We start from the raw sequence: 25,925 nt of genomic DNA, 5'->3' as shown, positions 1-25,925 counted from the left end.
AGAAATTATGCACGGTAAAGTTACTACATTCTAAAATGGAACACTGTGGACGGCAGGCACGGAGGAGGAGGATGCCTACCTTAAGGTGGACATCGTCCATGAGGGCCAGGAGAAACGTGTAGAGGTTTCCCAGGAAGAGCGCAAAGATGCGGCCCAGCTGCCACTTCAGCCCGGTGCGCGGGTGATAATTCTCCAGGGCGGCGATGGTTTCAAACAGAGGAGGACAAAACATCCCTAGCAGAGACATCACGATCTCCACCTGAAAATTTGAGAGTTTTTAAATAAAAGATAAACAAAAATAGATATTAAAATCTTTAGAAAAAAATTAGATAAGCGAAGACCCAAAAAAGTCTACAAAACAAAATTTCTAACTCATGATTTGGGAGGCTGGGGAGATGGCTCAGTGGTTAACAACACTGGCTGCTCTTCCAGAGGTCCTGAGTTCAATTCCCAGCAACCGCATGGTGGCTCACAACCATATGTGATGGAATCTGATGCCCTTTTTTGGCAAACAAGTGTACATGCAGATAGAGCACTCATATACATAAATAAATCTTTAAAAAGTATGATTCAATCACCCACTCTTTAAATATAAAAACAAAATATAATTACCTAAATTTAAAAATTCAGAATGTATTTCCTATGTAACTGAGAATATCAACCTAGAACAACATACACCACAATATATTCTAGGGAAGTTATTGAACTTAAAAAAGGAAAATTCTTCTAGCAATAGAAACAATTCATTTATAAGGAAAAGAAAATTAGAGAGTATCACTGGCCTTTATAAAGTAATTCATTTATTTTTGTTTTTATTTTTTAAAGATTTATTTATTTATTCTATGTAAGTATACTGCAGCTGTCTTCATACACACCAAAAGAGGGCATCAGATCTCATTACAGATGATTATGAGCCACCATGTGGTTGCTGGGAATTGAATTCAGGACCTCTGGAAGAACAGTCCGTGCTCTTAACCACTGAGCCATCTCTCCAGCCCTCATTTATTTTTAGAAATAAATTTAAGTGTTTGAGCCTGCATGTATATATGTATATCCATGCATACTTGGGTGCCTGTGGAGGCTAAAAGAGGATGCTTGGTCCCCTAAAACTAGAGTTACAGATGGTTGTGAGCCACCATGTGAATGCTGGGACCTAAATACGGGTCTTCTACAGAGTGTTACTAACCCCGAACCATCTCTCTACCCTGTGATATTTACTTGTTTTGAAACAGGGTCTTGCTGTGGAGTTTGGTTGTCCTCGAACTCACTATGTAGAGCGGCCTGGCTCAAACCTTTAGAAATCCTCCTGTCTCTGCTGGGATTAAAAGAAGATGCCGCCATGATGGGCTTAATTTTGCTTTTTAAGACAAGGCTTGTAATTCAGACTTTCAGAGACTCTGATGAGTGACTTAACTTTGAAATATTAAAAGGTCTCTATGCGGTTGTTTGGGTGTGTGTGTGTGGAACTAGCTGGTTAAGGAATAACTGCCACTATATTAATTTTCAGAATTAATTTATACAGATTATTAATAATCTCTCTCACAAAGATACACACACACACACACACACACACACACACACACACACACACACACAAATGGCACCCAGCTTATAGCAAAGAGTGATTTCAGGATTTTCCCTCAGTCTTGGCATCGCTGGTGACACCCATCTTACCTCATTCCTTTCATACCAGCTGACATTCTGCATTTTGGAGAACTCCTGGGACCGTTTCACCACAAAGTAAATGAGGTACCCGCTTCCACACAGACAGCAGAGAATGAGAAAGTTGGCCAGGACACGGAGGAATCTTGTCAGGTGAATATTCCCCTCTTTGCTACTCTCTTGTTCATCCACTATAGATTCCTTAGCATGTGAAAACGAGAGAGGTGAGTAGGACCAGCTACCTACGGCTGTTGTATCTATATTCCCATAAATAATACAGAAGGTAGCATAATACCCTATGAGAGTTATAGATATCGTCTATAAACATATATATTCTGCTGTTATTGTTATCTTGGGTTTGGTTATTTTGTAATAATGAAAACTGAGATTTGCTAGGTGCTAGACACGGTACTAAGTGTTTTCCACAAACTATTTCTTAATCTAACAGTGAGCCAATAGGACGGTTAGTATTATTGCTCAAATGGCATATAGAAAGGCCCACAATGGTGTCAATGAGCTATCTAGGGTTGTTTTAGATCAATAGACCAAGTAAATTTAAATTGAGAAACATTAATTCATTTTTTGTTATTTTATTATTTTTTATGTGTTATGGATATTTTGTCAGCATATGTGTGCACCTCATGTGTGCCTAGTACCTGTGTCAGGTGTCAGATCCCTAGGTACTGGAGTCATAGACAGTTGTGAGCAGCTATGTGGCTTCCAGGAATGGAACCCAGGATTTCTGGAAGAGAAGTGCTCTTAACCTCTGAGCCATCTCTCCAGCCCCTCAGATTAAAATTTTAATCTTGAGCTTTCAAATACAGGAGTTGTCAAATAACCTATAAAATTCACACAGTAGAATCACACTGTGAGCCTGCAGTCCATGTGTCTCTCTCACTTCTCATCACTGCCATGGCAGTACTGCAGGAGAACAACCATGGACAATATGTAAGTAAACGTGTATGTTCTTGTTTCAATAAAGTTTTATTTACAAAAGTATGTAGCACTTTAGATTTTCTCCCCAAACTCTATTTTGCCAATCTCTATTCTTAGGGTCTCTTAATAGTAAATGCTGTTTTTGTTTGTTTGTTTGTTTTGTTTGTGTGTGTGGGGTTGTATGTGTGTCTCATATTTTTTGGTAGGGAGAGTTTAAATTTATTTAAATTTATGGCTAAACATTTATGTTTTGGGGACTATCATAAATATAGTTTTAAATCAGTTTGTTTTCTGTTAGTATAAAAATATAATTGATTTTTTATCATGCTTATGTCCTGTATCAGTAACTCTCTATGAAGATATGTGCAGTAATGGGGAGACTTGGTAGGAAAACATGGTCTCCTGGACCCAGTGCCTGGGAGAAGACTTCTCTATCTACCAATCTCCAGTTACTGTGTTCACTCTGAGGTTTAGCTAACTCATCAGACAACTAGTGTATGTTAGCTCACAGAATCCTCAACTCTACCCTGTTATGTGTAGGAGGCACAGACATCCTTGTGCTCACATGTGAACACTAGGGAAATTAGAAATGTTAAACACACAGGGTTGTCTCTTCAAAGGGAAAAATGTATAATCTGTTTTCTGCTCAGAAGGCTGGGCAGAGGGGGTTAATATCCTGGTGACCTTTGTGACATCTATATGACTAAGACCACACCGGATCTTCCCCTAGACTCTTGAAAAGTCACATGTAGCCAGTCACATAGGGCCCATCTTGGATGATGTTACATGTACAATGTTTCAATGTTGTCAGGAGCCATCTAGGAACGGCTAAAGGCATGCAAGTAGGTTTTCTGGGGATGGCTCACCACTTTGCATGGCTGAGATGGGCAAGCTTTGAATTTCAGGGCCTTCAGAGATTTTGTCCCAGGATTGTTTCTTACTACGGATAGGCCTTTTCCTGTCACTATTACATGGCTAATGATTCCTGGGCATCAGCCCACCCTATTGGGCAGATTTCTTGCAGATCAACATAAAGTCAAACTTTCATGATTTAATGCTGTCTAGATTTTATAGAATTCCTAATTTTAGGAAAAATGTTTTAAGAGATTATTTTAGGTTTTTTTTTTTTTTTTTTTTTTTTTTTTTTTTTTTTGGTCAGAACGATATAATAAAGTTAAAATCAAGAATAAAATGTGCCCACTCCTCATAGAATAGTAAGTAAAAACTGCATAATAAAGAATACAATGAACTTTCATAGATTGTACTAAAAAGAAAAAGAAGCTTGGGACAAATCTGTGATCAAGTAAAAACATTCATTCTAGGTCAGATCCAAGGATAAAACCACAGGTATGCACTATGATAAAGCAAGGCCATGTGAAACTGTGGCTTTGAACTTATAATGAGCTTAAAGAATGAAACACTGCTTTGAACTTAACTATCAACATCTTTCTGTAACTCCCCTTTTCTTTTTTTTTTTTTCCCCCGGAGCTGGGGACCGAACCCAGGGCCTTGTGCTGGCTAGGCAAGCACTCTACCGCTGAGCTAAATCCCCAACCCCTGTAACTCCCCTTTTATGTTATATTTTATCTATGAGGTAATTTTCAAAAGAACTTTTGTCTAAGAAGATATAAAAAGGCTAGAGAGAAGAAATAAAGTGGTGGCTTGTGTGGCTCTGCCTTATCTACCAAATGTATATATGTCTATGTCTGTTTGTCTATGTAAAAGATTATCTTTTTTTTTCCCTCTTTTCTTCCTGATTCACAAAGAGTTAACAAATCCAAGCCCCTTGCCTGGCCAGCAAGAGGTGCTTGAGCCAGAGAGAAGAGAGCCCTACCAATTTAGCTTTTTTCTTCCTAATCCCCTGCTGCTAACAGAAAGATTTTATTACCAGAAGCCAATGCTTTTGGCCTTAGGATAGCAAAGAGTTATAGATAGAAGAATTGCCAAAGATAAATAAACTTTGGCCTTGCCCCATTGCTGCCTTCCTCAAAGAACTGATGCTGGACTGGACTCCTGTACAACGTTGTCAGGTTTTAAGTTTTATTTTATACATGTGCTTGAGTTAGTTATTCCCAGAAAAATTTTCTTCAAATTGTACTGTGTTTGAATATGCCTAAAATATCAGGGCCAGAATATCAACGTTTGAACTAATATCTGCTACTGAGTTGTGTTGAAACTGGCATCCTTTTTGCTTCATGTGGATCATTATTCTGCTGGTCTTGGTGGTCCCAGTTATGTGTGTATTACTTCTGCTTTCAGTAGAAAAAGCTTTATTCCTAATTGTTTTATTCTAGGATGGCATGACCTTTGGTCTGGCCTAGAGTCACAGCCACTCTAGCCTTTCCTGCCCATGGCTGCAGATGGCTGAGAGGAGAGAACAGAACTGAGTTGGCGCCTTATCCACCCACTGCCAGGTGAAAGAACTCCTGCCTAGTAAACCCATTTGGTAGATGGTAAGCTCCAATCTTTTGTTGACAGTGGGAGGAAGAGCTAAGTGAGAAGGGAGCTGAGCACAGCTGCTGTACAGTAAGTGCTGAGTCATCAGGAAAGAGCCTGCCAAGCCAGGCAGGAGAAGCTATCAAGAGCTTGGAGTGAAATCCAAGTATAGTGGAGCATTCCTCTAATTCCTGCACTTAGGAAGCTGAGCCAGGAGGATCACAAGTTCAAGGCTACACTAAACTACATAATGAGACCCCTGTCTTAAAGGCTTGCAGTAGTTTTTCTGAGAAACAATAATAACATGCAATGTTCCCATACTAGTTTCTGCCTCTGTTCATTTAATTACTGTCTGGTTCATGTTTGCTTGATTGAGACACAGTCTTGCTGTATAATAGCCCAGCCTGGCCTCAAATTCATGATCCTTTTACTTTCATTCCCACATGCCAGGATTTCAAGTGTATACCACCATGACGGTTATTTATTTTGGCTGAACTATATTTCACCAGCCCACTTCGAATTCCTTGGGAACAAAATAATGAGGACTATAAGGGACATAGATTGTAAGAAATACAACATCAATTCTTACATTTCCACATCCTTAAATGGGTGATCTAATACTTGGAGAACAAGCAGCCAATCTAAGCAACAATAACATTGCAGCCAATCACATAAGAATCTTAAAGGCCCTGGGCAGGACAGTTTTAAAGCTCCTTATGCAATTCTAGCATATAGAGACAGTTGACGTGAGTTGTCCTTCCATGAACTCTACCAGAAAGAAACGTCATGAAGGAAGAGGCAGGACCAGACTTCAGAAGTCAGGATTCTCTATCATGTAAGAAAGATTCTTAGTGCCCCTGTTGTGAGTAACATTTTAGAAGGTGTGTACTGATACAGTTCTCACAGGTTGTTTATTTGGAGACCCCATTTCCCACCGTCCAGGTGGGGGAAGCTTCCCAGTGGCTAGAGGGACCCAGAGCTTCCCTGGGAAGGAGGAATAGCCCCAGGCTCACTACCTTGAAGCTGGTGGTGATGGAGACATATTTGTTGTCTGCTGTCTCTGAATTCCCGATGAGGTAGTCCCAACTGGTGAACATCTTGAAGCTGAACGTGAAGCTGTCACTGTCCCCCTCGCTGGTGCTACCCTGGGTATTGCTGGCCATCCTAGAGAACATAAGTTACTGTTGTTACACCTATCTATTTTCTATTACAACAGCCAATGGGATCCTTGGCCTAAGTCAGTCTTGGGCACAGGATGACTCTAATGAATAGACAAGGCGGGAAGGGACATTAGCTAGGACAATTTTGATTATATCCAGAGAACTGTCCTCCCAAAATTTAAAGTTACCTACAAGCACCCATGGTGTCAATTAGATAACAAGTCTGAAAGATACAGGATATTCCCTTGTTTTTTGTTTTTGCATTGAATATCTTGAGGTTCAACTCAGTTGGGTCAAACCAGTTTGGGTCCCAGTCTGAGAACCTGGGATTCTCAAACTCAAATGTGTCTGAGAATCTGGGAACCTTATTCTTAAACACAAGCATGTCTTTCTAAGCCATCTAATTTCCTTGGCTAGAGGTATGTATTTTTCTGATATAAAACTCAGCAACTTGGGGTTGGGGATTTAGCTCAGTGGTAGAGCGCTTGCCTAGGAAGCGCAAGGCCCTGGGTTCGGTCCCCAGCTCTGAAAAAAAGAACCAAAAAAAAAAAAAAAAAAAACTCAGCAACTTGGGCTGAGATATCTCAGTGGTTAGAGCACTTGCTGCTCTTGCAGAGGACCCAGGTTCTATTCCTAACAACCACATGATGGCTATGTTGTTTATAACTACAGGTCCAGGGGACCTGATACTCTCCTCTGACCTTCCTGGACATCAGGCACACATTTGGTACACATACATACACATAGGCAAAAATGCTCATATACATGAATAAAATAAATAATATTCAATACAAACTCAGTAACTCTTTTTTTTTTTTCCGGAGCTGAGGACTGAACCCAGGGCCTTGTGTATGCTAGGTAAGTGCTCTACCACTGAGCTAAATCCCCAACCCCCAAACTCAGTAACTCTTGAACATGTTGGTTAGATGATCTGGTTAATACAATCTTCAGCAAGCTTGGATGGAAGTTCCTGGGCCTTCCTTGTCTGCTGCCTGTTTCATCTTACCTGATCCAGTCTCTCAGAACTCCCTGCTGCTCAGCCTTGTGGGAGCCACAGAGTTCCAATCATGGTTTCACAAGATAGTGTGGGAGTTTTGTGCTCCCCCTGATTCTACCTTGCTTGTTGACTAGACTTGCTGTTCCATAGGACCTAGGTGTTTTTGGTTTGTCACAGAAACATCCCATATTCATGGTCTGAACTATTGTTTTCTTTAAAGAATATGAATTGAGAGGAACAGGTAAAGCTGGGGGAGGTGGATTCACTGTTAAAGTGCTTGCTAATGGCAAGGGGACCTGAGTTGGGGCTCCTAGCACTTGGGTAAAGAACTGGTGTGTTTGCAATTCCAGGGCTGGAGAAGTAGAGACAGATGGATCCCTGGATCCCCAGAGCTCACTGGTCAGAAAGCATATATATATATATATTTTTCATATAAAACTGAATAAAAGAGACACTGACATATAAAAGCCAATCTTGACTACCAAGGAAGGTAGAGATAGGGCCAGAGAGACTGCCATGATTAAACACAGCCATACAAATTCTTCTGATATAGGTCTATTATTTATATATGTGTAAATGACAGTATTGGAACATTTATTTACTCATTCATTCATTCATTCATTCATTCATTCATTCATTCATTCCTGAGGTGACTGAGCCCTGGAGAAAAGCAGAAACAGGTCTGCAGCCACCTTATCAGGTCCTATGCTCTGTCTCAAGCTACAGTAGCCTTTTGCTAGTTTGGGAAACTGGATGGCTGTTCCGATAGGAATTCTGGAATCATTTGCTGCCATTGTGCTTCGTCTGCTTACACCACACACTTCAAACTTTCACACCACCGTCCGTGTTCTGCCTCATTTAGAGGGTTTCCATTTCATAAAGCTCATTTCCCAGAGCTTCACATATTAGCTGGCTTATTTTGAATACTTCACAATCTGCAGTGGCTTGGTCTGATCACTAACAATGAATGTCAACTTGACAAGATCTAGAATCGCCTAGGAGACATGACTCTGGACATGCTGGTAAGGGGTTATCTAGACTAGGTTAGTGGAGTTGGGAAGACCAAACTGCTAGTGGCACTATGCCATGGGCTAGGGTCCTGGACTGAATAAAAAGGAGCAACTCAACTATGCATTCTTGGGCACACATGCTAGGCACATGTGCTCACATGCATATACACATTCACCTCTCCTTGAATCTTCATGCACTCTGCAGTGGAAGTAGGATGAAGGGACATCATTCTTGAGCATGAATATGGGATGTTTCTGTGATTAACCCAAACCACCTTGGTCCTATGTAACAGCAAGTCCGGTCCACAGGCAAGGTAGAATCAGGGAGAGCACAAAACTCCCACGTTATCTGGTGAAACCCATGATTGGAACTCTGTGGTTCCCATGGGGCTGAGCAGCAGGGAGTATGAGAGGCTGGGTCAGGTAAGATGAAACAGGCAAACAGAAAGGTGACAACTCAAGTGACTAGCAATCATCTCTCTGCTTCCGGACTGTGGAGGCGATGTGACCAGCTGCCTCACGCTCCTGCCACCAGAGCATCCCTGCCATGACCTATTGTATCCTAGAACTGTGAGCCCAAATAAGACCTTTCTCCCATAAGTTACCTTTGTCAGTTACCTCGTTATAGCAGTGACAAGGAACTAGAAGCTTTGTACTTGTTTACTGCTTGTTTCTTTCCTCCTGAAGTATATCACAGGAAAGTAAACACACACAGAGGAGTCAGAGGATAGTCATTCGAACAAAGAAAGATCAAACCCTACTTATTAACTTACTCATATACAACTTACATATACACAACCCCACTTTTATATTTAATCACACAAGAACCTTATACTTACGACCTAATGACGATCATCAAGCTGTAGCCAAACACGCTGACCCCCACCATAAAGTAAGCCATGGGCAGTCTGTACCTCAGCCATCCGATGGTCCTCTGGTTGTTATAGTAGCCATAGAAGAGAGCAGAATATTTGATGTAGCCCTGTAGGAAAGACATCCAAAATGTTTATAACCTCAGATGAGAGATAAATTGTACATTTCCATTCTATCAAGGATTTCTGTCTCAGAGTTTTAAAGCAGGTCTACAGAGGAAGAATCCTAAATATTGAATTCATAGTGTTTCCAGAGGCCATCCACAGTCATCGTCTGTCCCTTCATCATTCTTCCATTGAGGAGTGCATGGAGATTCAGGAAGGAGAGGTGAATGTGTGTATGTATGTGAAAATATTGCCCAGCATGTGCACCCAAGAGTGCATAGCTTCAAGCTATTGTGTTCGATAACCAGGTTCTTAAGTGACTAGTAATCATTTCTTTGCTTCCTGACTGTGGAGGCAATATATGTGGAGGCCAGAAATAAACAAGGGTTTGTGGACTTCTGTAACATTTCAAAATGACCCCAGACAACTATGTATGTGTGTTCCTGCATCCATGCATGTACACATGTGTGTGTGTGTGTGTGTGTGTGTGTGTGTGTGTGTGCATTCGTTTGTAGATGTACAAGTGCCATGGTACACATGTGGAGGTCAGAGGACAACCTATAGGAATCAATTCTCTCCTGCCATGTGCGTTTAGGACCAAACCTAGTTTATCAGTCTCACTGGCAGGTATGCCTACCCTCTGAGCCATTTCATTTGTCCTTGTTTTATTTTTGACTTTTAAGTGCACTTGACTTGAGTAGTGAGTAGACCTTATATTAGTCAAGAATAGCACTGATTTAGGTTTCTTTGTGAATACAACATAAGGCATTGCTGTTGGATGAATTCCATTTGCTTTTGGTAGGTAAGAGATTTCAATGGGGATTCCTGGGTAAGAAAATGTAAAAACCATCCTTGACAGCAATGTGGCTGGGTATCCTGGGAAATTACTGCAACTCGTTACTCATTTCTGAGGAGACTCAAGGTTGACTCTAGAGCTGAAGGATGCCAGCCCATGACATTGTAGGCAATACTGTTGCCAAGCAACATGACCCCAGGAACCCTTTGAAACTACAGATGAGAGGCATGGAGGGTGAGGAAGAAGATTCCAGGCACAGGTCCACCAGCAGGGGGTGAGGCACCGCAGTGCTGTGTGTGCAGAGATGTCCTTGACTTGGTAATATGGGACACTGACTTGTGAGGCCTTGACAAACAGAGGCACACAGGGTTCTTTTGTAAGCTCCATGAAGAGCATTGGCTTTAACTTCCCATTGGGAATGGGAAGCAAGAGTTAGCTGAAGTAGGACAGGGACATGCTCCACCTGCGTTTTACAAAGTTCACTCTGGCAGCAGAGGAAATGGAGATGTCACCGTCTACACACAAGGCAAGGCATCCTGACAGCAGCCCTGATAAATTGAGCAGGGTGTAGGCAAATGGTTGGGGAAGCATTTTGTTTAACAAGGGTCTATTTGAAGAAAGTATCACTTCTCAACAACTCAGTGTAATATTCACATTACCTACTTACCTATAGGATGTTTTCCTAGGGACCCCTGAGTGAAAGAGAGGATAAGGAAATCCCTTGGAGCAGTGTCGCTGGGTCCCCTGGGAACTTACTCTAATTTGCTGTCACTCATTTCTGAGGGGCTGAAATTTGACTTTGAGAGTGAAGAACATCAGCTTTATAATGGCGAAATGGAGGTTCGTTGACATCATGGTTCATACCTCAAAATCCCAAAGGACAGAGAAGTCCATGGCTCTTTCTTCCTCAGCCCGAGGCACCGTCTTTCTGGGTATGCTTCCGTAGGGCATGCCCATCAGCACCTCCCGGGGGACAGATGATAGAGTGTGAGTGGAGAAAATGTGAATAGCAGCCATACGTGTATTTAACAAATCCCATGTCCTTCTGGGAGACTGGCCTCACTCACACCCTTACTTAGGAGAGAGATCAGAATTGGATCAAATTTACATACTGATTTAGGATGCACTGGCTTTTCAAGAAGTATTTTTTATTTGTGTGTCCATGCATGTGTGTGCATGTATGCATGTCTACACGCATGTGCACATGTCTGTCTGTCTGTGTCTCTGTGTCTGAGTGTATGGGGGCACTCAGAAACTGGAGTTACAGGTGGTTGTGAGCCCCCTGACTTGCTAGAACATCAGTCTTGAAGAGCATAGGTGCTCTAACAGTCGAGCCATCTCTCTAGACCCAAGATTGGCTTTTTAAAAATATGAGATTAATTTTTTTGACCATTAAACTTTACATTGCTTATAATGAAGATCTCCTAGACTATTAATATTTACTAGTTACTTTATAGATTTATTATTCTTGTGTCAGTGTTTCTGAGTGTATTATAAATCTGATAGTAATAGTGGAGGGATTTGTTGGCAATCTTCGTGTCTTTAATGACTCTAACCATCTTCATAGAGTCTTTTATGTAAAGTTGAACACTTTTTTGGTAGAATACATAGATTTGGGGGCTTCTGCAGTGAAATTATTTGTAGATAAATTGTGCTTTTAGTACAAAATATACAAACTATTCAATTTTTTGACTTATTGGCTAAAGTAGAAATTTCAAAAAAAATGCTGAGGATAGAGACACACGACGCTGGTCTTAGGTTTTGTAGCCTCAGTGTTGGTTTTCACTGCACTGCTGGTCAATTTACAGGTTCATATTTTCAGGTTTCTCTCTCTCCCTCTCTCTCTCTCTCTCTCTCTCTCTCTCTCTCTCTCTCCCCCACCCCCGCATCCCCTACCAGCCCTCTCTGTGTCTGATCCTGACTGGCCTGTGTGTCACCCAAGCTCTTGTGTTTCCTTTTTTCCAGAGTTTCACTTTTTCTGTTATTGGGAAATATTTTGCACCTAAAGTAGCATATGTAATACATAAGTATGGTCAGTCATAATAATGATACTTAACTACTTTTTGCCCAACTATCATCTAGCTTTTAAAAACTCCACAAAACTGGATCTGGGGAGATGGCTCAGGAGTGTTTGCTATGTAAGCATGAGAACCTGAGTCAGAGTCCCCAGCACCCATGCAAAAAATTGAGTACAGCCACAGTATGGGTAACTTCAGTGGTGTGTGTGTGGTGTATGGGGTGTGTGTGTATGTGTATGTGTATGTGTATGTGTATGTGTATGTGTATGTGTATGTGTATGTGTATGTGTATGTGTGGGTATGTGGGTGGCACATGTATGTGTGTATGGCATGTGTGTGTATGTGTGTGTGGTGTGTGCGGTATGTGTGTGCATGTGTATGTGTGGTATGTGTGTGCATGTGTGGGTGTGGGTGTGGTGTGCATATGTGTGTATGTGGTATGTCTGTGTATAGCCACGGTGCAGGTAGCCTCAGTGGTGTGTGTGTGTGTGTATGTGTGTGTGGGGGGGTGGGTGGCACTTGTATGTGTGTGTGGTATGTGTGTGTATATGTGTGAGGTGTATGTGATATGTGTATGTATATGTATGTATGGCTGTGTGGGTATGGCCTGTGCATGTGTGGATGTGGTATGTGTATGTATGTGTGGGTGTGGGTGTGGGTGTGGCATGCATATGTGTGTATGTGGTTTGTCTGTGTGTAGCCACAGTGCAGGTAACCTCAGTGGTGTGTGTGTGTGTGTGTGTGTGTGTGTGTGTGTGTACACATGAGTGGAGGAGCTCCCTGTCTTTTCTTACAATTTATTTACCTTTTGCTTAGTTTTGTCTGCTTCTCTTTTTCTCCAGGGCAAAAGAAAAAAATTAAGTGAAATCTTAATTTTTCTCTCATTTTAAGCATAAATGAAAGGTTCCATGTTGTGTCCTGAACTGCAATTGGCATGAATGCTGAATTTAAACAGAGCTGTGCATGAGGTGCATGCTTATCCTAATGGCCCTGGGAGGAATGAGGCAAGGGGATTATGAGTTTGAGGGCAGCCTGGACTATATAGCGATACCTTTTCTAAAAAGACAGATTGTAGCAAAGTAAAAGGAGTATTTGGGAAGTGTAGGAGAAGACGCTGGCCGCAGAACAGCCTCTTCAACACTGTCTGAGGACATGGAGGTCTGTTCTTACCTCTGGGATGATGACTAGACCAAATATTAAGCCAAAAAGGACGAGGTTTACTCCGTACATCCATCGGAGGAAGATGAAGTAAGACGCCACGGAAGAACCAAAGTGACCTGGGAGAGAAGAGGTGGCTCAGTGAAACGTGTCAGTGGCGAAACCAGCGCTGCCTGCATGACTGGCTTTCATACCAGTCCGTCCAACAAACACCCAGGGCTCGGTTTTCTCGTTGCAGAGAGATAACCTGAGACTCTGTGGGGTAACAGAGACACCTGAGCTCTCACTCCAGAAAGTGAGGAATCTGGATTTGAATCTGGTTCCTATGCTCATCCAATGCCCACCTTTCCTGATGCAACAGAATCAATGAAATGATATAACCAGACGACTGAGTACTCTCCGATTTCAAGCCTTGGGGAGACTTCTATGAGGAAAGCAGTTAAAAACAGCGGTGCCAAAATATACTGACTTTCAATGTCCTTGATCTTCATTTCCCAGGGAATACATTGCGTCTTGAAATTATCAAAGTCCCTCTTAAACTTGGCCCATTTCTGAAACGAAACAAGTAAGACCCTGAGTCACCAACATGTTGACTTCAAACACCAAGGGGCACAGTCATGGGGCGGGGGGCTGGGGGAAGTAGGGCAGTGGTTGTGTGTGTGTGTGTGTGTGTGTGTGTGTTGTATGTGGTGAGTGTGCATGTGTATGTGTGTATGTGGTATGCATGTGGGTGTGCATATGTGTGTGTGGTGTATGTATATGCATATGTTGTATATGGTGTGTATATATGTGTGTATGTGTGTGTACATATGTGTGTGTATGTGATGTGTGTACATGTGTGTGTATGTGTGTTGTGTGTATATGTCTATGTGTGTGTGCCTGGTTTATGTGGTATGTGTGTGTGTGATGTTGTGATGTGTGTATATATGTGTGTGTATATTGTATATATGTGTGTATGGGGTGTGTATGTGTGTATGTGTGTGCGCGTGGTATATGTGGTATGTGTATATGTGTGTGTGTGTGGTGTACACACTGAAGCATGGGGCAGAGCAAGGAATAGGGCACAGATACTGAGGGCAGGAAGCTTGGCTCCAGGAGGGAGGATGATGAGAGAGGTAGTGCAGTGGTGTGTATGGGGTCAGGGAACATTTGCAGAAGCCAGGGGTATGGCGGATTGTATGTCTGTAGTGTGGAAAACAATCCAAATTTGGACATTTTGATATGAATTTTAAAGTTCTGTAAATTTTCTGGATCCTCTGATACAATTTCCTTCATGTTAAAACAAAAATCAAAGAAAAAGAAACCTCACAAGGCACTCATATTTGACAGCAAGCCAAGAGCCTGGGCTTGTTGGAAGTATTGTTAAGCTGCCAAGAGATCTTGGTCTAGGTCTGCTGCTCCTCCTTTTCCTGGGTAATAACTCATGTTGTTGGGTTGAAGGGAGTAAAGAAAGAAATCTCCCACAAAGACTGAACTACCAACCAAAGAGCATGCACGGGTTGGACCTGGGCGTCCTACACATTTGCAGCAGATGTGCAGTGTAGTTTTTCTGTGGGTCTTCCTAACAATTGGAGTGGGGACTGTCTCTGACACTACTGCTGCCTTTGGATCTCCTTTTCCTAGCTGGCCTGCCTGGTAGGGCTTTAGTGGGAGAGGAGGTGCTTAGTCCTGGTGTAATTTGATGTTCCAGGTCAGGGTGGTACTCAACAGGGGCTTCCCCTCCTCCTCAGAAAAGGGGAGGGGAGAATGAGGGAGGAATTTGTGAGGGTGGGACTGGAAGAAGAGGAGGGAGGTGGGGAGCTGTGACTGGGATATAAAGTATTATTATTCAAATAAAAATAATAATCAAAAAAAAGAAAAAAATCCTCCTTTCCCTGATAGTTTGGAGCTTGAATGTCCCCCAGTGGTATGTATGCTCAAGATTTGCTCCCAGAGGGGTACTAACAAGGGATGGTGAACATTTTAGATCATGGAGCCTAGTGAGAGGTCTCTAGGTCATTGGGTGTTTGCCCAAACTTGACAGAGACTCTAGTCCCCTTTCCCTGTTGCAGTGTTCACCTTTTCTCTTTCTGTGTTCACCTTTCTGAGACAGGGTCTTGTGGTGATTCTAGGTTGCCTGGAACTCCAGGTCCTTCTGCTTCAGCCTCCAGAGCTAGGATTACAGACATGTATCACCAGATCTTGCCTTTCCCCTCTCTCTTTGCATCCTGAACATGAAGTGTGCAATATTGCTTTGCTGTATGATTCACAGGCCCAAAGCAATGAGGTTATTCATGGGTTAGGAGGGTGTGAGTGTGAGCCTGGGCCTGAATAGCCTTCCCTCTTTTCTAGCTGACTGTCTAAGGAATATGTTACAGTTACACACACACACACACACACACACACACACCTATAGATAGATAGTTCAGTGAACCAGAGCACCACCTAACAGGAAATAGCAAATACCTTCTATAATAACCTTAAATGCAAACCTCATCTTACCAATAAAAATATACAGAATAATGGCTGGATTACAACTGTATGTTTCCAAGAAATACACTTATCTGGCAAAGATACCAAAACAACTACTGAAGGATGCAAAATAAGTGAGCAGACCAATATAAAGCACAAAGAAACAGGCTCAGCCACCTGGACATCAGACGCTCTAAAGTTCAAACCAAAACTAATGAGAAGATATAAAGATGGACACTGTGACTTTAATAAAAGGAACAGTTCATACCTGACACAATGCTAATGGAGGACTTCAAAGCTCCACTCTGATATTTGGATAGGGCTTCCCAACACAAAACCAAGAAACTTCAGAATATTGGGTGAACTGGACTTGGACATATACAGGATATTATACTTAATAATAGGGAATACACACTCCCCCCCCCAGCAGCACATAGAACCTTCTCCAAAACTGATCATATCCTAGGATATGAATCAAGTCTAAATAAATAAAAAAGTGAGATAATTCCTTGTGTCAGACCATAGTGAAGTAAATCTAGACATCTATACAAGAAAAACTACAGAAACGACATAAATTCTTGGAGACTAAAAGACATGTTTTTGAATGAACAGTGAGTCATCCAAGAAATAAGAGAGAAAATTTAAAAATTCTGAAGAAAAATGGTAACGAAAACATATTTATTTTACCTGGGACACACCCAACTTAGTCCTAAGAGGAAAGTTTGTGGTAATAAGTCCTCATGTTAAAAACTGAGAACTCAGTCAGTGTGATGGCCCATGCCTTTAATCCCAGCACTTGGGAGACAGAGGCAGTTGGATCTGAGTTCGAGGCCAACCTGTTCTACAGAGCAAGTTCCAGGACAGCCAGGGCCACACAGAGAAACCTTGTCTCAAAACACAAAAGCAACAGCAGCAACAACAAATCTGAGAGATATCAAATAGTCACTCCAACGATGTGCTTCAAAGACTCTCAGAAAATGAGCAGCCAATCCTAAATTAGACAGCAGGAAACGATACAGATTAAGGAGGACAGTAACAGATTGAAAGAATGCAACACAAAATCAAGCAAGAACCCACTGTGAAAAAATGATTGACAAACCTCTGCTGGGAGTTCCTAACAACCACATCAGGTGACTCATAACTGTATCTAACTCCAGCTCCAGGGGATCTGATGCTCAATTTCTGGCCTCCTTGAACACATATGTGCACATACAAACACAGCCATACCATTAAAAAATAAATAAGTAGATAAATAGATTATTTTATTATTATTTATTTTAGTGTTCATTGGTATTTTGTCTGTGTGAATGTCTGTGTGAGGGTGTGAGGAACAGATATGAGCTGTTATGTGGGTGCTGGGTATCAAACCTGGGTCCTCTTGAAGAGCAGCCAATGCTCTTAACTTCTGAGCTATCTCTTCAGCTTGTGATGTCTTTTACATTTAGCCTTTCTTTGAGTTACTATTTGTAATTTAAGAATTAAGCTGGTTGTTGTAACACATATTTGTGTCAGGAGCCATCATAGGACAAGCTAATAATAATAGCAGGTGGTCTCCCTGAGATGCTCTGCCTCAGATTATAATAATCCACGACAGATTTGCTCCTATAGGCCAGGCCCAGGAGAAAATCATTTTAGGAAAGATTCCTGCTATTAATATGCTTTTCCTGTTATTATTAAAACATACATAACAGTCACTAGGCATTAGCCCACCCTTTTGAGCAGATCTCTGAAGATCTATGAAGATGTACTGTCTTGTAGTGAGGCTATATAAACAAATAGATAACTTCTTAATTCTTAATGATGATCTCATAAGAATTTCTAAAATTATAACTGTATTTATTAAGCTCTTTTATAGTGGGACTGCTATTAGGTCCTTTTCTGATAGTCAGAACTTCAGTGAGAACTCTGCCAGTCTCCCATGTGTCATCAGTTAATTGCTTCTGGATAGTAACCAGACTTTCTCCTACTCAGAGCACATTCCAAGAGGTTGTAAAACCATTAACCAAAGATCATAAAAAGGGAACTAATGATTTATATAGCTGCTAGGGCAGAAAATAAAATATTGAGTGGATTTATCTATACAAAACCACTAATAATTTAGTTATGTTTTTAAACTCTCAGTGAGCTTGTGGAGTTGTGACAGGTTATTAATGTTAACGAGATAATTACTCCTAATGGATATATGCTTGTAAACACTCTCTGTTGTAAACTTCTTATTCGATTTATGATTTGAATTTATGTATATACTTTTGATGACCTCTTTACCATGTGATAATGTATTCTGATAGATGTATAAATTCTGAGGACAAAGAGAGGAGGGCAAATTTTCCCTTACCCCCCTTTTTCATTCATTCCGTTTTCCCTTTTTTCTTAGAGAGCTTTCACAGGAAACTTTTTACAACTTGGAAATAAACGATAAAATTACTTTTCAAAATTTTCCTTTTTCTTCTTGTGACTTCAACTAGCAGCTGAAAGTTAGAATCTCATGATTCCTGGGGGTATAGAACCAAAGGCTACATTACTTAATCCCCACCTCCACACCCTACTGTTAGGCTCAGGTGTTAATCGACTAATCCAGAGGCTTTTTTTTTTTTTTTGGTTCTTTTTTTCCGGAGCTGGGGCAAGCGCTCTACCACTGAGCTAAATCCCCAACCCCAATCCAGAGGCTTTTAACCCTCAGAATTAACAAGAAAGTTTTTAGGACTTTTTAGAAGTTATCATAACATTCACTATAGGTAGAGAGCTAGAACATCCAGAGACCCTCCGTCTTTAAAGTCACACCAGAGTCCTACTCTGTCTTGTTTCAGCCTGCTCCAGGCTGTAAGGTTTCTGGCATGTTTATTTTGGTTTTCGGTTTGTTTGCTTGCTTTAAAAAATTTTTTTTGAGACAAGGTGTAGCTTTGGCTGCCCTGGGACTCCTCTGTAGACCAGGCTGGTCTTGAACTCATAGAGAGACTCCTGCCTCTGTCTTCTGAGTGCTGGAATTAAAAGCTTATGTCACCACTGCCTAGCTACCTATACTATTAGAAGTTGCAGTGTATCAAATCAATATTTTTTTTAAACAAAATGATCTTCACATATCAGCAATGTACTCTCAGTGAAAGAAGTTAGGAAAAATACCTGATTCAAAGTAACACTGAAGGAGTTGGGGACTTAGCTCAGTGGTAGAGCGCTTGCCTAGCAAGCACAAGGCTCTGGGTTCGGTCCCCAGCTCCAAAAAAAGAAAAAAAAAAGTAACACTGAAAATACTAATTATTTAGAAATATAGTTAATCAAATAAAAGGAAGACATCTATAATGAACAGAGAAAGGACCCAGATACAAACCTAGCATAGCTTCAGTCATATAATCTATGAGAAAGGTGCCAAAGACAGAAAGACAGCCTTGGTGCTGAGAAAAGTAGAGATCCACACATAGAAAAATGAAACTCTATCTCCTCTTTTACAACAATCAATGCTAAATGGATCAAAGACCTCAACATAAGACATGAGATGCTGAAACTGCTGTGGGAAGTAGGACAGCATTTCAAGACAGGCACAGATAAGGGCTTCTGCTATCCCTGCTACTAAAAAAACAATGCCAGCATCAGACAGATCGCCTCTCATGAGATTAAAAATCTTCACAGCAGATGAAACAAATCATCAAGGGAAGAGACACCATAGAATGGCAGAGCATCTTTGTCAGTCACATATCTGAGAGAAATGAATCACTAGAATAGAGAAAGAACGGGAAAGCAGGACAATAAGAAACCAAGCAGCTCAATAAAGACATGGACTGTCTGGATATAGTGGCACATGTCTTCAATCCCAGTACCTGAGAGGCAGAGACAGAAGATCTTTTGAGTTTGAGGTCTCCCAGTTCCACATATCAAGTTCTAGGAGGACTACATAGAGAGACTTTGTCTCAATAAATCAACCCATCAATGACTAATGAAATGAACATAGAATTTTCAAAAAGATGAAGCACAAGTGACCAATAAAAAGAGCACATGAGAAAATGTCCAACTGAGTTCACTAACCATCAGAGAATTGAAAATTAACACTATATTGCGATTTCACATTGTCTCAGTCAGAATGGCAGTCATTAAGAAAAAAAGTGACAATGAATGCTGCTGAGGATGAGCATGGGGAAAGCCATGTGCAGGTCTTGACTATGAGCTAATTCAGGAACTACGGAAACCCATAGAAAGGGTTTTCAAGAAATTAATCTACTATATCACTCCTGGATACTTACTCAGCAGACTTTAAGTTAATGTATCATAGAGGTCGTTGGACATCAATACTTATTACTCAGCAGACTTTAAGTTAATGTATCATAGAGGTTGTTGGACATCAACCCTTATTGTAACTTGTTCGCAACAGCAAAGTCGCAGACTCAAGCTAAGTATCCAAGGACAGAGGGATGAATGAAGGAGATGTGGTCTATGCACAATGGAGGTGTTTTCTGTCACAATGAACAGAGTTTGGCGATAATCATACTGAGTAAGGCCAGCTTCAGAAAGACAAAGACAGTGCTTCTCTGCTGTGTGGTTGCTGGGTTGTTATATAGATATGTACACTCATGTAGATATATGTACATCTGTATACATATATGTGAATATATGTGTGTGTATGTATGTGTTCATACATATACATATACAAAATGCATGTGTATACACACATATATGAAACACGAAAGTAGAAGTGAATTTATTTAGAGAAACAAAGAGGATTAATGGGACAGGGTAGGGTTGAGAAAGGGTCAGGGTAGGGGACACATGCTCAATGTGCAATATATAGTTGCACAAAATGTCCTTATATAACAATTAAGCATGCAATAAACATATACAAATTTTAAAAATAAAACAATAACAAAACCTCTAAAACGAAAAGAGCAAAACCAGAATCTCAATGGCTAGCAATGTGGCTCAGCCTGTAAATTATTGCCTACTATTGTTGTTTGAATGTGACTGATCCCCATAGGTTTGCCTGTTTGAACACATGGTCCGCAGGTAGTGTGAGGGAAGATTGTGGAACCCTTAAGAGGTGCAGCCTCTCTGGAGAGAGTGGGTTACTGGGGTTAGGGCCTGAGGCTTCATAGCCAAGCCCCTCCTCTTGTTTATTCTGATTCCTGATCAAGGATGTGAGAGGCCTGACTGTTTCAAGCTCCCATCACTAGGCTTCCCATGCCATGCTGGGAACTGTGTTGAGTTACTGTGAACCGAAGTAAAACTTCTGGTTTAAGATGCTTTTGTCAGACTATTTTACTACAGTAACAGGAAAATTAACTGAGACACATAGGTTCATACCTGTAATCTCAGCATTCTGCCAGTAGAGGCAGGAAGAATAGAGTTTCAAGGCCAGCCTGGGCTACATAAAATACTGACTCCAACCAACCAACCAACTAACTAACCAACAAAGAAACAAAAAAATGAAACCAAAACCCATCACTGAGAGTTGTAAGCTCAGAAGGGGTGGGAAGCAGATCACAAGATCATAGTCTTTAAATTTTTTTAAATTAATTTTTATGTTTTATGTGTTTTGTTTGCATGTATGTAAGTGCAACACATGTATGATGTGTCCACAGAGGCCAGAAGAGGGCATCAGATCCCCATAGAGTTATGAGTCATCTGATGTGGGAACTGGGAACTGAAACTGGGCCCTCCATAACAGCAGTAAGTGCTCTTAGTGGCTGAATCATCTCTCTAGCTGTCTTAGTCAGGGTCCCTATTCCTACACAAAACATCAGGACCAAGAAGCAAGTTGGGGAAGAAAGGGTTTATTCAGCTTACTCTTCCACATTGCTTTTCTTCACCAAAGAAAGTCAGGACAGGAACTCAAGCAGGGACTTGGAGGCAGGAGTGGGTGCAGAAGCCATGGAGGGATGCTGCTTACTGGCTTGCTTCCCCTGGCCTGCTCAGCCTGCTTTCTTTCTTTTTTTCTTTCTTTCTTTTCTTTTTCTTTTTCTTTTTCTTTCTTTTATTTTTTTTTTTTTGGTTCTTTTTTTCCCCCGGAGCTGGGGACTGAACCCAGGGCCTTGTGCTTCCTAGGCAAGCGCTCTACCACTGAGCTAAATTCCCAACCCTTCAGCCTGCTTTCTTATAGAACCCGAGACTACCAGTCGAGGGATGGCACCACCCACAATGGGCTAGGCCCTTCTCCCTTGATCACCAATTGAGAAAATACCTTATACTGGATCTCACAGAGGCATTTTCTTAAGGGAGGCTCCTTTCTCTGTGATAACTCCAGCTTGTGTGCAGTTGGCACACAAAACCAGCCAGTACACTAGCTCACACAGAGATTCTTCTGTAAAACGTTATTTGTGAGGGAAATGGCATTTTCCCTTGTAAAGCTAGTAGAGGATGGATGGGAAGGAATCAGACAGGCTTCCAGACCCCATTTCCCAGATTGGACTTGACAATATGCTGCTTGGCTGGTTACTACACGAAGAAGGACACTACCCATCAGAAGACAGAGATGGTTGAAAAGATGGGTCTGTACACAATGTCCCGCTTGGTAAGAGGGCAGTATCTGGAGAGGTGGAGGGAGGCTCGATGATGGATGCAGGCTGCTGCAGCCCCCTGCTTCATCCACCTTCCCAAGTTCTGATTCCATACTCAATCTTAAGCTTATTTGTGTGCCCACACAGGGTCCTTGATGCTCATCTGGGCTGAGTGTATTTTGGCTTTACTTTCCCATATAACTAAATCAATCAAACAATAAAAACAAGATCAACAACAACAAGCAAAACAGTGCTGATGTGGACTTCAAGTTTTCTGGTTCTTGCATCGGAAATTATTTCTCCTGTAAATTAGCAATACAACATCTGGTCTTCTAGAACAATCTTATAAACTTAGCTTCTGGAGTTACTACTGCTGAGTCCTTCTGCAACCACTGGTATCTTGTACTGAAAATGCCCTGGAGTCAGGCAGAGGTAGAGGTAGAGGCAGAGAGGCAGAGAGGAGGCAGAGAGGAGGCAGAGAGACAGAAGGCAGAGGGGCAGAGGGGCAGAGGGGCAGAGGAGCAGAGGGGCAGAGGGGCAGAGGGGCAGAGGGGCAGAGGGCAGAGGGGCAGAGGGGCAGAGGGGCAGAGGGGCAGAGGGGCAGAGGGGCAGAGGGGCAGAGGGGCAGAGGGGCAGAGGGGCAGAGGGGCAGAGGGGCAGAGGGGCAGAGGGGCAGAGGCAGAGGCAGAGGCAGAGAAAGAAGCTGGACATTGAAACACACACATACACACACACACACACACACACACACACACACACACAGAGAGAGAGAGAGAGAGAGAGAGAGAGAGAGAGAGAGAGAGAGAGAGAACACTCATGTACAGATACATACATACGAAAATTCAGAGTAGAGGTCAGCATCATGGCTCAGCGGCAAAGGTGCCTGTGACCAAGCCTGATGACCTCAGTTCCTTTCCCAGGGACACACAGAAGGAAAGAATCGGTTCTTTCAAGCTGTCCTCTGACTTAATAGGTGCACTGTGGCGCACTCCCCCTTCTCCCCAAACCCCCCACAGACGGATAAATAGACGAATGTAAACAAGATTTAAAATTCAGATCAATCTAAAGGAAACTCCTGGAAAGGCCATAAAAATGCCGCAAAACAAACATGTTTATGAAGTTAAAGATAGTCTACAGTGAATGCTGGTTGTCCCGGTAATAATAGGAAGTCTTCATAGCAGAAAGGGGAAGATATTTAATATAATCCTACTATTTATTTTCAATAAAACAAAAATCTTATTAACTATAAATAGAGGATAGTTTTTGATTGTGAAAAAGTTTACTTCAGGCTGACAACGTTTATAAGCTTTGTGGGAGACAATGAAATTATTGTCATTAAAGTGATAAGCAGACAGACCTATTTTAAACATTGCCAACTGAAACTTCTGGAGAACCATTAAACTGCACTTCAGGTAGGAATGACATGTCATACTTAGAGGAATTGAACAGAAATGCCTTCCCCTACAGTGCTGGTTAGTTTTATGTCAACTTGACACAAACTAAAGTCATCTGAGAGGAAGGAATGTTAGAATTGGGATAAAGCCTCTACAGGGTCAGGCTATAGGCAAGCCTGTATGGCATTTTCTTAATTAGTGATTGATGGATGAAGGCCCAGCCCGTTGTGGGTGATGCTACCCCCAGGCTGCTGGTCCTGGGTACTATAAGAAAGCAGGCTGAGCAAGACACTAAGAGCAAACCTCATACTCTTCCACTGCCCTTGCTTCAGCTACTGTTTCCAGATTCTAGCCCAGTTTGAGCTCCTGCCTGGGCTTCCCTCAATGGGCTGTGACTTAAGATTTGTTAAGCCAAACAGCAACAGTAATCCTAAATAAGACAGAAATTGATACTAGGATCATGGAGTGTTACTGTGACAGATCTGACCATGTCATTTTGGGGGAGGATTCTGGAAGAACTTTGGAACTTTGGTATAGAAAGGCCATTGAGTGTTCAAAGCTTGGTGAGCTATTCTGTGGAACCTTGGAAGTATGTTCAGAGGAGCCTGGCTTGTGATGTTTCACAGGGAAGTTTGAGAGCCACTTAGAGCCTCATCATCAGAGGTGGATGGAGAGATGATACTAGGTGGGGGAGGAGGCATGGTGATCAGGTGTGGGGAGAAGGAATAGAAGAGAGCTGGTAATGAGAATGAAAATCAATGGGGGGGGGCATCTCTAGGATTAGCTGGAGACATGGGATGGGTGAGGCTATGGGGAGTCTATGGGGGTGACCCTAGCTGAGATTATTACCAGCAGGGGATATAGAGACTGAAGTAGTCACATCCCGTAGCCAGGCAGGACTTCCAGTAGAAGGAGGGGGACATCAACTCACAAGCCACCCACAAAACCTTCAACCCAAAATTTGTCTTGCCTACAATACACCCAGGGACTGAGATGGAGCAGAGACTGAGGGAATGGCCAACTAATGACTGGCCCGACTTGAGATCCATCCCATGAGAGAGAGCCAATCCCTGATACTATTAGTGATACTCTGCATGCTTGCAGACAGGAGCCTAGCATAACTGTCTCCTGAGAGGAGACATGGGGCAGTGGATGGAAACACATGCAGAGACCCACAGCCAAACATCAGGCAGAGCTCAGGGAGTCTTGTGGAGGAGTGGGGGATAGAATTTAGGGAGCTGGAGGGGTCAAGGACACCTATAGAATCAACTAACCTGGGGGGCTCACAGAGTGTGAGCTGCCAACAAAAGAGCATACCTGGGCTGGACCTAGCCCCTCCATATTTGTAGCAGATGAACAGCTTTTGCTTCACCTGGGTTCCCTAACCATAGGAGTGGGGCTGTCTCTGACTCTGTTGCCTGCCATTGGATCCCATTCCCCTACCTGGACTGCCTGCTTGGGCCCCAGTGGGAGAGGATGTGCCTAGTCCTACTGGAATCAGATGTCCCAGGGTAGGGGGTGGTACTCAAGGGAGCTCTCCCTTTTCTGAGGAGAAGAGGAAGGGGTAATGGGGGGAGGCACTTATAACGGCAGGACTAAGAGAAGAAGAGGAGGGATTTGCAATTGGGAAATAATATGAATAAAAAATTATGGAAAGAAAAAAAATAAAGACTCAATTGGGCCATGAAGAGATAGATTATGGACACCTGCTGAGGCTTGGCACTGTGTGACAGGGCTAGAGTCCCCAAAAAGAGCCCAGGAGAGGTTGTTGGTAAAAGTACAAGAGAGCCACGGCTGGGCTACAGTAGTGGAGCTGACTGAGTGTAGTAGACAAGTTGTATGGGCTGCAGAGGGAGGAGCTAGAGCAGTGACTCAAACCCCTGGAGGATCCAAGGAAACTTATGTGGATCCCAGACCTTGGACAAGGAGTCATTTACACAGTTGGAGTATGATTTTGCTTTGTTCAGATTGTACTGCACCCTGGTTCTTCTCTCTTGAAGTAACAAAGCGTTTAACCTTTTGATATTACAGGACTCCACAGTTGAGAGACTCTGAAATTTAAAGAGACTTTAGATTTTTAAAGAGACTTTGGATTTTTGAAGAGACCTAATTCTAAAAGTATCTGAATTTGTAAAGACTATGGGACTTTTTTAGTTTGTGAAATGTTTTATAATATGATGTAGATATTAATTTGTAATCTCGGGGATGAGTGAGAAAGAAAATGGGCTACTTAAGAGAGATGTGTTGTGTGTCAAGGTGACAAGGGATCAGCGGTGCTGGCTAGTGCTATGCTAGCTTGGCACAGGCTAAAGTCATGTGAAAGGAGGAACTCAGTTGAGAAAATGCCTCCATAGGATGGCAACCCTAAGATGCCTACATAATCAATAGAAACTGATTAAGAAGACAGAATCAATAAGCGAATGCAAAGATTAGTGGGAGAATGTTTGCCAC

General features: G+C 42.1%; 1 protein-coding gene across 1 annotated transcript in view; it reads right to left on the bottom strand.

Annotated features, from left to right (window-relative positions):
• Positions 1-25,925, bottom strand: part of Tmc2 (transmembrane channel-like 2) — a 67,950-nt gene that overhangs the window by 23,480 nt on the left and 18,545 nt on the right. Inside the window, exons 5-11 of the mRNA NM_001106510.1 lie at positions 13,620-13,701; positions 13,163-13,269; positions 10,839-10,937; positions 9,041-9,183; positions 6,051-6,198; positions 1,675-1,863; positions 80-259 (exon numbers count right to left, since the gene is read on the bottom strand). Of these exons, the coding sequence (NP_001099980.1) occupies positions 80-259; positions 1,675-1,863; positions 6,051-6,198; positions 9,041-9,183; positions 10,839-10,937; positions 13,163-13,269; positions 13,620-13,701 (948 nt within the window). The remainder of the gene's footprint in view (positions 1-79; positions 260-1,674; positions 1,864-6,050; positions 6,199-9,040; positions 9,184-10,838; positions 10,938-13,162; positions 13,270-13,619; positions 13,702-25,925) is intronic.

This window comes from Rattus norvegicus, chromosome 3 (genome assembly GCF_036323735.1).
Source record: "Rattus norvegicus strain BN/NHsdMcwi chromosome 3, GRCr8, whole genome shotgun sequence".
In the NCBI taxonomy this organism is placed as follows: Eukaryota; Metazoa; Chordata; class Mammalia; order Rodentia; family Muridae; genus Rattus; species Rattus norvegicus.
This window is presented reverse-complemented; position numbering and strand designations above follow the sequence as displayed.